We start from the raw sequence: 12,505 nt of genomic DNA, 5'->3' as shown, positions 1-12,505 counted from the left end.
AGAGATTACTGCCTATGTTCTCCTCTAGGATTCTGATGGATTCCTGTCTCACGTTGAGGTCTTTTATCCATTTTGAGTTTATCTTTGTGTACGGTGTAAGAGAATGGTCGAGTTTCATTCTTCTACATATAGCTGTCCAGTTTTCCCAGTACCATTTATTGAAGAGACTGTCTTTTTCCCACTGTATATTTTTTTCCTGTTTTGTTGAAGATTAATTGACCATAGAGTTGAGGGTCCATATCTGAGCTCTCTACTCTGTTCCACTGGTCTATGCGTCTGTTTTTAAGAGGCACCATATTTTAAGGAAAGAGCTAGTTTTCGTTAACAACAACAATAAACTGAACCTCTAAGCTCTGTGGTCTTTTGCTTGTAGCCAGTTCACCAGTTCAGGAAGAATGGGTCCTATTCAAACACAAGCAATATCGACACAGCATTTAACAGAGGATCTGTGCGTAGCTGTCATAAGGAAATAATTTACAAATGAGAGCAACTTTTCCTACAGATACCGAAAACTTACCAGAGAGTTAGGTGAAATTGGAAAAAAAAAAAAAAAAAAAAGAAATCACTCTAGTATGGATAATGAAGTACTTGGAGGAAAGACCAAAAACTAAGTATGAGAATTTAGAGGTGGCTAGAAAACAGGAAGTAGTAATGTGGCATATGATAAATCTTGCTTATGTACATGGACTCGAAGGTTTTTCTTTAACAGTACTACCAACCAAACTTAGCTGTAATATAAAACAGCAAAAGTCAGGTTGTAGGAATGGTTGATTAAGCTGTAGAGGAAGTATAAATTAATTGAAAACTATCACAGTAATGGCTTAAAGTAGAAGTAGTGTCACTAATACCATAGGGATTACTTAATATTTGCCATTTATGATTCTAAAAAGTTAGCAAACTATAAATATAAGTGAAATTTCTTAATTAGGTAAAGGATATCTTAAAATGTCTAGCAAATATCTTATTTAATACTGATAATTTAAAACGAAGCCTATAATTCCATACTACTTAGTGGTATTAGTCAAAGCATAAGAATAGAAAAAGAAATGCAGGGAATAAATAAATGTAAATGAGTAAACATGTCATATTTACTTAGGAATGTCCACCTGAAAAATTTATCACCATTTATGGAGAACCAAAAATGAAAATTATTACTAGAGTTGAACAGGTTTTCCGAATTCAAAGTCACTATCCAATAATCACTACTATTTTTATACAGTAAGCAATTTAAAATGTAATTGAACATAGTCTTTAATAGGAAGAAAAAATATACTTAAATATAATATTTTTTAGATTACAAAAGGTTTTTTAAAATTTTTTTAATTAAGTAATGTTAGTCACCATATACTACATCACTCGTTTTTGATGTAGTGTTCCATGACTTATTGTTTGTATATAACACCCTCGTTGCAATACGTACCCTCCTTAATAATTACATCACTAGGCTAACCTCCCCTCCAAAAAATAATAGCCCTCAGTTTGATTCCAGGAGTCCACAGTCTCTCATGGTTCATTTTCCTGATTCCCGCCCAGCCCCCCACCCCCGCTTCATTCTCCCCTTCCTTCTCTCAATGTCTTCCATGCTATTCTTTAGGTTCCACAGATAAGTGAAATAATAAGATAATTCCTTTCTCTGTTTGACTTATTTCACTTAGCATAATTTCCTCCAGTTCCATCCATGTTGATACAAATGCTGGGTATTCATCCTTTCTGGTGGCTGAGTAATATTCCTTTGAAACTTTGGACCACATCTTCTTTATCCGTTCATCTGTTGAAGGGTATCTTGGCTCCTTCCACAGTTTGGCTATTGTGGACATTACTGCTATCAACATTGGGGTGTATGTGGTCCTTCTTTTCACTACATCTGTATCTTTGGGGGTAAATACCCAGTAGTGTAATTGCTCGCTCAAAGGGTAGCTGTATTCTTAACTTTTGAGGACCCCCCCACACACACTGTTTTCCAAAGTGGCTGTACCAACTTGCATTCTCACCAACAGTGTAAGAGGGTTCCCCTTTGTCTGCATCCTCTCCAACATTTGTCTTGCCTTGTCAGTTTTTGCCATTCTATCTAGTGTAAGGTGGTATCTCAGTGTGGTTTTGATTTGAATTTCCCTGATCATGGCTAATGATGATGAATAATTTTTCATGTGTCTATTAGCCATTCGTGTGTCTTCTTTGGAGAAGTGTCTGTTCATGTCTTCTTCCCATTTTTTGACTTCATTATTTTGGTTTTTTGGGTATTGAGTTCAAGAAGTTCTTTATAGATTTTGGATACCAGCCCTTTATCTTTCAAGACACGTCTCCAAAGGCAAGGGAAACAAAGTGAAAAAGAACTTTGGGACTTCATCAATATAAAAAACTTCTGTACAGCAAAGTGAAGAGGCAACTCATGGAATGGGGCAAGATATTTGCAAAAGATAAAAAATGTATATGACTAGAATTTCAAAATTCAGACTACATGTGTGTATATATTTATAGCTAATTGTTGGTTTGTGCCTTCCTCTTCATGTGGTAGTCCTTTATCCTTCTGGTTTTATTTTCTACAAAGAATTAGTAGTCTTTATGATTGAGTTGGATGTGATAGGACAGGTTAAGACAACCAGGCATGTCACACTATAGCATAGAATCTATCTTCAATAATACCTAGAGTCCGGAAATTCAAAAAGAACCTCTGTGACTTTCTCATATATGGAGAAAATATCTCTCTAGTAGATAGAGAAAATACAAATTTGAAGTTTGGGCTTTTTCATTAAGTTTAATATTTGCTTACTTTTGATAATTGAGTTATAATGGATTAATTATACTCTAATAAGTGGATACTAGAGGTGATCTCAGTTATCTTAGTTCAAAAGTGTTTTGGGTTTTGCTCAGGCTGGTTTTCAAGTTGCTTAATTCAGTAAAGCTACCCAGGGTTTTTAATGAAAATATAGTATTTATTTCAGTGTTTCTGTTAAGTTAAAAGTTATTTAGTATTTAGTGTTTTGCCAAATCTTGTCACTGTTTTAGTCTACCAAAACACTGATAATGTAATCTCTCTGAATTCAACTCAGTTGACAATAGCATGCCTTCATTATTTTCCTCCCCAGAATTATTGTTGTAAGCTAATAGTAATCATCACTATTATTTATTGAGTCTTTTCCTTCTTTGGGTTATGTTTTATGTACTTATTTAAAATAATGATGGAAACATTATAAACAAGGAAACTAAGATTCAGCAAACTTAACTTGTAGCTTACACAGCTAGAAAATGATTGGCTAGGAGTTGATCCCATGTGTCTTACTTCTAGTTCTAAATTCTTTTAATGATGCTGGGCTTCTCTAAATTGGGACATGTATCTCATATGTTGGATGTTTAAACCAATGGATATAGCGAGCCATTATGACGACAAATGCCTAAAGTTTTATATGGTGCATAAATGTTAAATACTTGAATTTTCTTCCATCCTCTGCTACATCATGCAGATTTTGTATTTCTGCTTTGAATCCTTGGAAGCTAATTACCTTGGCATAGCAGAAAATATTCTAACATTCAGAAACACATACTTGAGAAGGAAATCTTGGCAAGTGTGCATACTCCCCAATGGCAGACTTTTAGAAGTTAGTAACAGGCTGCAGAGTACAGACATGTTTTCAAACAATATATTTTAAAACTCTAGTCTGATGACAAAATGTTGAATGTAAAAAGCTCCTCCTCTTGAAACTTTTCTGTTTTTCATTAATACAGAAATATACAAACCGTGATATTTTCCTTAGCTATAGATAGCTTATGGAAACTAATTTGAATCTTCTTTACCCCATTCTGCCTGATAGCCACCACTACCCTCACCAAATATGACTATTTATTGTAAAAACAGCTAGACTGAAGTGGAAAAAAAATGGAATTGTTCATTTCTAATCTTACCCAATTCTTAAGATATCCTTACAAAGTTAAGAGGCTACCCAAAATGCTAACCCATTGATTCAGATTTTCAAACATTTGTGTGAAATAACCAATATCCCCTTTTCCTATGGGAAAGATAATGTTTTTTAGTAATTTTTCTCTGATGAAAGATTGGATTGCACAGAAAAGGAAAGCTTCTAAAGTAAAAATAATGAATTAGACCAGACCACTTCTATAATACCAAAAATTGTATGCAAATGGGAATAACGAGAAAAAGTTTGTTAAAGAAGCTCTGTCCACATACCCATTTCTTGGTAAAGAACAAGCCTGTACAGTTAGCATTTGTATATTGAACCTTTGCAGAAGTATCTCCCAGGGGATTACTGAGTGTTTCACATCCTTCGTTCTATAGACTATTCTATTGCTAGGGGTTTTTTTTGTTGTTGTTGTTTCATTATTCATATTATGGTATGTGACTCACAGGTTGACAATGTGGTGTTTCCTGGAGATAGGAAACTGTTCATAGTGCTTTAGGGTATAGATTAGAGACAAAGTTTACAATTTCCTTATATGGAGGAAGATATGCAAATATTTAAAAAGTATATTAGAGCTTCCTGATTCTGAGTTTAAAAAAAAAAAATAGGTAAAGGAGTATTCATAGCTTCCTCCTGGTCTTGAAAAAAAAATGTTATTAACTCCTGTTTATAAGTGATGGTAATTGTTTATAGAGCTGAATAAGCATTGATTCTGGTTTTACTCCATTTTCCTTTCCTCCATTCCCAAAAGAAGAAGGATGATAAACAATAAGCTTACACATTACCTGTTTTATGATGAGTTTAAAAGAGAATGGTTGGGTAAAATATTGAACTACACTGCTACCTAATTTTAAGGAGTATAATATAAATCTATAGTTTATAGTTTTCAGAAATAAATGTTGACTTGGAATATCAAAATGAGTTAAAATGTTGTGTTTTGTAGCCCTTAGCACAGATCTTCATGGCAGCCTAAAGCTCTTCATAGATGGCTGTCATTTCAAAGCAGAAATATAAGTGTGATAGTTATATTCATTTCACATGCAAAGAAAAATACCCTAAGAAGTTGCAATTAAAAATGTGAAATATAAACATCATTTTTAAAAATCTAATAACCCAAACTTTATTATCACAGTAAATCTTAGTAGGACAGAAGCAGTTTTCTGCCTTTTAACACTGATGATCTATATTGTAAAATGATTCACATACCTTAATGTGTCTTCTGTCTCAAAGAAATTAGATCAGTTTAATTAAGTTTTGTGACAAATTTACGCTTGAAATTAATACAAACTATTACATGAGTTTCACATTCCTGAAGGGTTCTTTGGTGTCTGCATATTGTGTTGTATCAGTTGAAATGTATTTCTTGTGACCATTCAAAACTGCAAGGCGGCTCTCACATCAGAATGATTACCTTTCCAAATTTATTTGAAATTATGTAACTTCTAATATTATGCACGTACTGTGGGGTTTTTTTTTTTTTTACTTTCTCTTTATAAGTGAGAAGCAGGTAAGTGCTGCTAATGTTTTTTTCAGTGAAGCAACTGCTGTTTTTAACTTTGAGTCATTTGAAGATGGGTATGTCTGTTTGCAAATTGGTAGTTTCCGTATATAGCCTCATGTATATTTTTGTGTTAGGCCTATGGCAAGAATATAATGAAAAGATTTCATATATTTTTAGGGTACCATTTTCTTAATGTAGTTCCTAATTTTGTGTAATGAGGACAGACAGTAGCCTCAATAATTCAAAGAACATCTTAAAACTACTCATACATGAATGGACCTTCTTTTTCTTTCTTTTTTAATGTTATGTGGTTGCCCTAGTCTTTTGCTTGTTGTAAAGTCATAATTAAATAAACCTCACTATGAAGATCCAATACTTGGAATGACTGTCTAGCTTCTGTACTCCATGCCTAACCTTAATCCAACTCAGTAGTGGTTATAAATAATACTTGTTGAGACAGTTAGGTCAGTGTGTAACTCCTTTCCATGAAATAAAATATTTAGTCTCAAGAATACTTCCTACCTTTTTTTCTTTATAGACTGAGTGATAGGAAATAATGGTTATACTATAAATTTACTACAATAAGTCACTTATGATTAGTAGAAATGAATAGTGTATGAATTTTCTGATGTGGTTGTCTCTTGTTACTCTGGAAATTATACTTGAAGAAGTCATTAAATTATTTGTAATATAACACTGTAAGGACATGGACTGTAGAGAGGATTATATAAAACAGGATATTTTTAGTCTTTACTATAAAGTGAGTATAGTTGACCTTTGAACAAATCAGGTTTGAATTGTGTGGGTCCGTTTATATGCAGATTTTTTTTGATAAATACAGTACAGTACTGGTAAGGTATTTTCTTTAGCTAATTTTAAGAATAAGTATATAATAGGGGGCACCTAGGTGTCTCAGTCAGTTGGGTGTTTTGACTATTTCAGCTCAGGTCATGATCTCTGGGATGTGAGATAGAGACTACTTCAGATTCTCTCTCTCCTCTTCCTCTGGTCTTCACCTCTCCCCCTTTTAAAAAATATTCTTTTATTATTTTTATAATTTTTTTTATTTGAGAGAGAGTGTGTGAATGGGGAGGGGCAGAGGGAGGAGAAAGAGAGAGAGGGAAAGCAAAAGAGAGAATCTGAAGCCAACTTCTTTTGATATCATGCCCTGAGCTGAAATCAAGAGTCCGTTGCGTAACCAACTGAGCCACCCAGGCACCCTCTTTTTTTATTATAGTCTTTATCTGGTTTTGGTATTAGGGTAATGCTGGCCGCATAGCATAGAAGTTTTCTATTTTTTTGATACAGTTTGAGAACAATGGGTATTAACTCTCCTTGAAACATTGGTAGAATTCACCTCAGCAGCCATCTGGTCCTGGACTTTTTGTTGAGAGTTTTTGGATTCCTAATTCAGTGTCTTTGAAGGTTATTGGTCTGTTCAAGTTTTCTATTTCTTCCTGTTTCAGTTTTGGTAGTTTATATGTTTCTAGGAATGCATCCATTGTTTCCAGATAACCTAATTCATTGGCATAGAATTGCTCATAATATTCTCTTGTACATATTTCTGTGGCAATGGTTGTTATTTCTTCTCTCTCATTTGTGATTTTATTTATTTGGGTCCTTTCTCTTTTTGCTAAGTCTGGCTGAAGGTTTATCAGTTTTATTGATTTTTTTTCCCAGAGAACCAGCTCCTGGTTCCACTGGTCTGTTTATTGGGTTTGGGGTTTTGTTTTTTTTTTTTTTTAAGTTTCTATGTCTTCTTTTGTTGTTCTTTTTCTAGCCCTAAGGGTGTAATGTTAAGTTGCTTGAGATTTTTCTTACTTCTTGAGGTAGGCCCGTGTTGCTATACACTTTTGCTTAGGACTGCTTCTGTTGTGTCCCAAAGATTTTGGACGGTTTTTTTCATTTCTTCCATGTATTTTTTAAAAATTTCTTCTTTGATCTCCTGGTTGGCCCACTCATTGTTTTGTAGCCTGTGGTTTAACCTCTATGTATTTGTGGTCTTTCCAAATTTTTTCTTGTGGTTGACTTCTAGTTTCATATCATTTGGTCAGAAAGGGTACATGGTATGATCTCAGTCATTTTGTATTTGTTGAGGCCTGATTTGTGACCTGTTATGTGGTCTACTTTGGAGAACATCCCATGTGTACTTGAGAAGAATGTTTTGGGATAGAATGTTCTGAATATATCTGTTAGGTCCATCTGGTCCAGTGTGTCATTTGAAGCCATTGTTTCCTTATGTATTTTCTGCTTAGGTGATCTGTCACTTGATACAAGTGGAATGTTAAATTCCCCTAGTACTGTATTATTATCAATTAGTTCTTTTTTGTTATTGTTTTATATAGTTGGGTGCTCTGAGGTTGGGGGCATAAATATTTACAATTATTGTATCTTCTTGTTGGATTGTCCCATTTATTATGATATAGTGCCCTTCTTAGTTTTATTATGGTCATCGCTGTAAAGTGTAGTTTTTCTGAGGTAAGTATCGCTACTCCAACTTTCTTTCAAGATCCCTTTGTATGGTAAATGTTTCTCCATCCCCTCACTTTCACTCTGCAGGTATCTTTGGGTCTAAAATTGGTCTCTTAGAAGCAGCATATAGATGGGTCTTGAATTTTTAATCCATTGTGACACCTTTTTTTTTTTTTTTTAAAGATTGTATATATTTGACAGAGATTACAAGTAGGTGGAGAGGCAGGCAGAGAGAGAGGAGGAAGCAGGATCCCCACTGAGCAGAGAGCCCTACGCGGGGCTCGATCCCAGGACCCTGGGATCATGACCTGACCTGAAGGTAGAGGCTTTAACACACTGAGCCACCCAGGCACCCACCCTGTGTTTTTTTATTTGAACTTTTAGTGCATTTCCATTCAAAGTAAGATCTTATTTGTTTATTGTCATTTCTGGAGATTTCTCTGATCCTTCCTTGTCTTTGTCACTTTGGGTCTTTCCAGTCAAAAAGTCCTCTTTAGTATTACTTGCAGGGCTGATTTAATGGTCAGTGAACTCCTTTAGTTTTTGTTTGGGAAATTCCTTATCTCTCCTTCTATTCTGAATGATAGCCTTGCTGCATAGAATATTCTTGGCTGTGGATTTTTCCCATTCAGCATGTTGAATATATCATGCCACTCTCTTCTGGCCTGTTAAATTTCTGCTGAGAAATCTCCAGCTAGCCTTATAGATCTTATGAGTTAAGGACTTCTTTTACCTTGCCACTTTTAAGATTTGTTCTTTATCAGTATATGTCTTGGTGTTGGCTTGCATTTGTTGATTTTGATTACAAGTTCTCTGTGCCTCCTGGATCTGGATGTTTGTTGGCCTCCCCAAGATAAGTGAAGTATTAAGCTATTATTTTTTGAAATAAATATTCTACTCCCTTTTCTCTTTTCTTGTTCTGGGACTCCTATGTTACTACGTTTGATGGAGTCACTGAGTTCCCTAAGTCTATTCTCATGTTTCATAATTCTTTCTCTCTCTTCTGTTCAGCTTCATTATTTTATCTTCTGGGTCACTTACTTGCGTTCTTCTGCTTCTTCTAGCCTGCTGTTCATTGCATCAAGCCACTTTCCAATCTCATTCATTGTATTCTTCATCTCTGTGGTATGGGTCTCCTTGTTGTCTTCTATTCTTTTCTCAAGCCCAGTGAGTATCCTTATGATTATTGCTTTAAATTTTCCATCAGGCCTATTACTTATAACTCTTGGCTATGGCTTTATCTTGCTCTTTCATTTGGATTAATTTCCAAAGTTCCAGAGTTAGTAAGTAAAAATTATTCTAATGGGTGAAGTGATACATGGTTTTTTTAAACTTAGTTCTGTGACCATTATTTTTAAAAGATGCAGAATTCTGATATACTTTGATTTACATATTATAACATTACACCCTGTTTTTCAGTGTATAGTTTTTGCTATGACTTCTGGGCAGATGTGGAATCATATTCGTGGACCTCCATATGCTCATAAGAACCCACACAATGGACAAGTGGTAAGTGTTTGTTCTAAGCATTCATATTTTGAACTTTAATCCTGTTTATTTTTAATATAGTATTCACACACAACATGGGGCCCGAATTAAGGACCCCAAGATCAAGATTCAGGTGCTCTACTGACTGGGCCAGTCAGGTACCCCTCTCATCCTGTTTATATAGGAATAAAAAATCATGTGCATTATTTAGTGAGAACAAATTTTGTCTGTAAATCTAAAGTTTTGTTCTTTCTCTTCTAATACTACCTCTACTATACATACACATGCATGTATATATGTTTTTTTAGGGTGAGGACTGCTTTAGTGTTTAAGGAAATTATGGTACCTACTACATGAAATAAACATTCATAACCTAGTTTTTCACCTTTACATATTGCTACAGCAGTATTATGTAATGCCAAGAGAGGCAATAGGAATAGTTTGTTCTTAACTGAATTTACCATTAATGTGACACCAACTACAGATTAATTAAAACATCATTCAGAACCCTGGCAGTCATATTAGAATGCTATGAAGTGTTTGCTACAACATTAAAAAAGAAATTGATGTGCAGTTGAATCAGTAGCAAAGTTCACAATAGTAACTGCTACTGAATTTATTTATTTTGTTGCTTCACTTTTCTAGGTATTTTGTTTTTGTCTGATGAATGGGATATATTGTAATCAACTTTGGAAAACTAGATCACTTGTCTTTGGGGCTTAATATTTATTAGGTTGGTAAAGATTAACTATTTAAAAATGTGACCTTCTCTAACTTTTTCATTTTGAAAACACAGATTACTCCAGTAATGACATCCTGCATGTACCTCTTACCAAACAATTACTAGCTCATAACAATACTTGTTTCCTCTCTTCTTCCTCTCAGTTCTCTTCACCTTCCATACAGAAATACTTTAGTAGGTATCCCTAGAAGACAAGGTCTTTGAAAATCATAACCATGTTGCCACAATCACCTAGAATATTACATTCCTAATTTCTTTTTTTGTATATAAATTCTTAACTCCTAAAATTGCAGTTTTGAATGAAATTTTCATATGGCAGAATGTTATAAATTCTGTTTAACTCTATAGATTACAACATAAGTTTGAGATTCATTGTTTATAGTGCTTCAAATACCTATAATATTAAAGCCAACAAGTTATTAGTTCTTCTTCCTACATTATGACTTTCTTTGAATTTCTTGATGGAACTCTATACATTGGGAAATAATTGACTTTGTTCATTGCCCAGTTAGGTTTTAAGGACTAGTCGCTAGCCAGAGTTAGGTAAGGATCAGTTTGGTCTCAGATTTCTCCTGAAGATGGCAATGATACCATGTCAGAGTTAGACTGTTTGGATGATCAGCTGCCATAGTCATTTAGACACAGGTTTTTCCATGTGTGTATATTTTTGAAATCTTTCATTAGTTACAGGAGTTATTGGATGTTTTTAATAATTAAATTATTTTAAAGAAAATAAGTGGAAATAATGATCAAGGAAATCTTTCCAACAGCCTGACTAGAGAGTGTTATCCTTTCCTCTCCTCCTTCCCGATACCCACACTCTTCTGTCCCTTTCCTATTTTTCTTTCATAGCACTAAATCATCTAACATGCTATCAAATCTACTTATTTTGTATTTTGTTTGTATTTGTCTGCCTTTTATCACGACACCAGTAAGACATAAAAAGTCCTGCTATCAGGTACTTACCATTACCAGTTTTTATCACTGATCTGTTCCTATTACTAAGTCCTAATGCAAAGATTGGATCACTATTATGTTCCTACTAGTTCAAAGTATAAATTTAGGAAATCTTATAAATTTGTTACTACTGTCTTTTAAGAGAATATTCCTTAGGTTGAAAAGCATTAAGCATTGCTTTTTATTTGATTTGTTAACGTATATGGGAAATTAACCAACATTCTTATGAAATGTGTTAACTTGTATAGGGGAAGAAAAAATAGTTTTTCCTCTACTCTTCTGAGTTTTTGGCTAGGACCATTATAACAAAATACGTTATTATAAGAGAAAAACAGACATTTATTAAGAAGTATACTTCCTTTATACATGGGAGGTACTCAGGGAAAAATCGGTAATACTCAGAGGTGACCAGGAAAAGCAAGGTAAGTAAAAGTCAGATTTATTGTGCAGAATTAAGTTACAAGGTGCCTTCCCCCCACGCCCCCACATTTCTTGATAAAGCTCTAAAGTTGGCTATAGGAATTTACCTTTCTTTCTCCTTCCTGGTAGAGAGGGAGAAGGGACACCTTTGTATTTTTATATGCTGCTTTTAGGCAGATTGGGGAGGCCAGAAATCTTTCTTAAATCTTTTCCTCAACTGCCTTCAACTCATAATAGTCCTTACAGGAAAGTTGCATGCCTTTCTAAGGTAATCTCTATTGTCTATAGCTTTTCTAAATTATCTAATCTTCTTACATGTAGTGTACTGGAGTAATAAGCTCCCAAAGTTTGTTCCAGTAATAGTAACTGACAATGGATGTGACCTATTGTTTACTGACTACATGTGAGGCACTAGACTTAATAGCTGAATATTTTAGGATACTAGTGAATATTCCTAAAACATAAGTTATTATAATACGTATGGACCTGCGTTACCAGTTTACAATCCCAAGTACCTTTCCTATTTCCTCACCATTGTAATTTTATTTTCCAACCTGTTAATTCTTCTATTTTGCAAAGAAACTCAGCGTTAGCCTATTTGTGCCGTTGTTTATTTCCTAAATATATGCCTGTTTCCTGCTTCCATTCCTGAAATGTCCTCTATATTTATCAAATTGTACCCATCCTTCACATCTCACTGATTTTGCCATCCTGCTGAAATGCGTTACGTAATTACATTGGAAGTGCCCCTACTTCCCTTTACATATTTATTAACATGTAGTTAATCCATTTACGTATCTATGCATTTTTTAGTACAATAATTCTTCAATATTTTATATATCCCACTTTAGTCAAATCCTTAGACATAATGGAGTTTCTCTGAAGCTATTTTTATCTTGACAACTTGTATGTAGCTGGTCCTCAGGAAGTGTTTTATTAAATGATTATAAGGATTCATACTAGAAGATTTTTGTTTCTAAAATTAGATTGTCTTAATTCTCCTTTTAATGG

At 34.1% G+C, this 12,505-nt stretch overlaps 1 protein-coding gene across 2 annotated transcripts in view; it reads left to right on the top strand.

Annotated features, from left to right (window-relative positions):
• The window catches only part of TUSC3 (tumor suppressor candidate 3), a 168,869-nt gene that overhangs the window by 62,990 nt on the left and 93,374 nt on the right, over positions 1–12,505 (top strand). For both annotated transcript variants that reach the window (XM_044225524.1, XM_044225525.1), the window contains exon 5: positions 9,307–9,396. In XM_044225524.1, the coding sequence (XP_044081459.1) occupies positions 9,307–9,396 (90 nt within the window). The remainder of the gene's footprint in view (positions 1–9,306; positions 9,397–12,505) is intronic.

Source organism: Neovison vison, chromosome 11, assembly GCF_020171115.1.
Source record: "Neovison vison isolate M4711 chromosome 11, ASM_NN_V1, whole genome shotgun sequence".
Classification (NCBI taxonomy): domain Eukaryota; kingdom Metazoa; phylum Chordata; class Mammalia; order Carnivora; family Mustelidae; genus Neogale; species Neogale vison.
The sequence above is the reverse complement of the archived record's forward strand: the minus strand, read 5'-3'. Positions and strand labels throughout refer to the sequence as shown.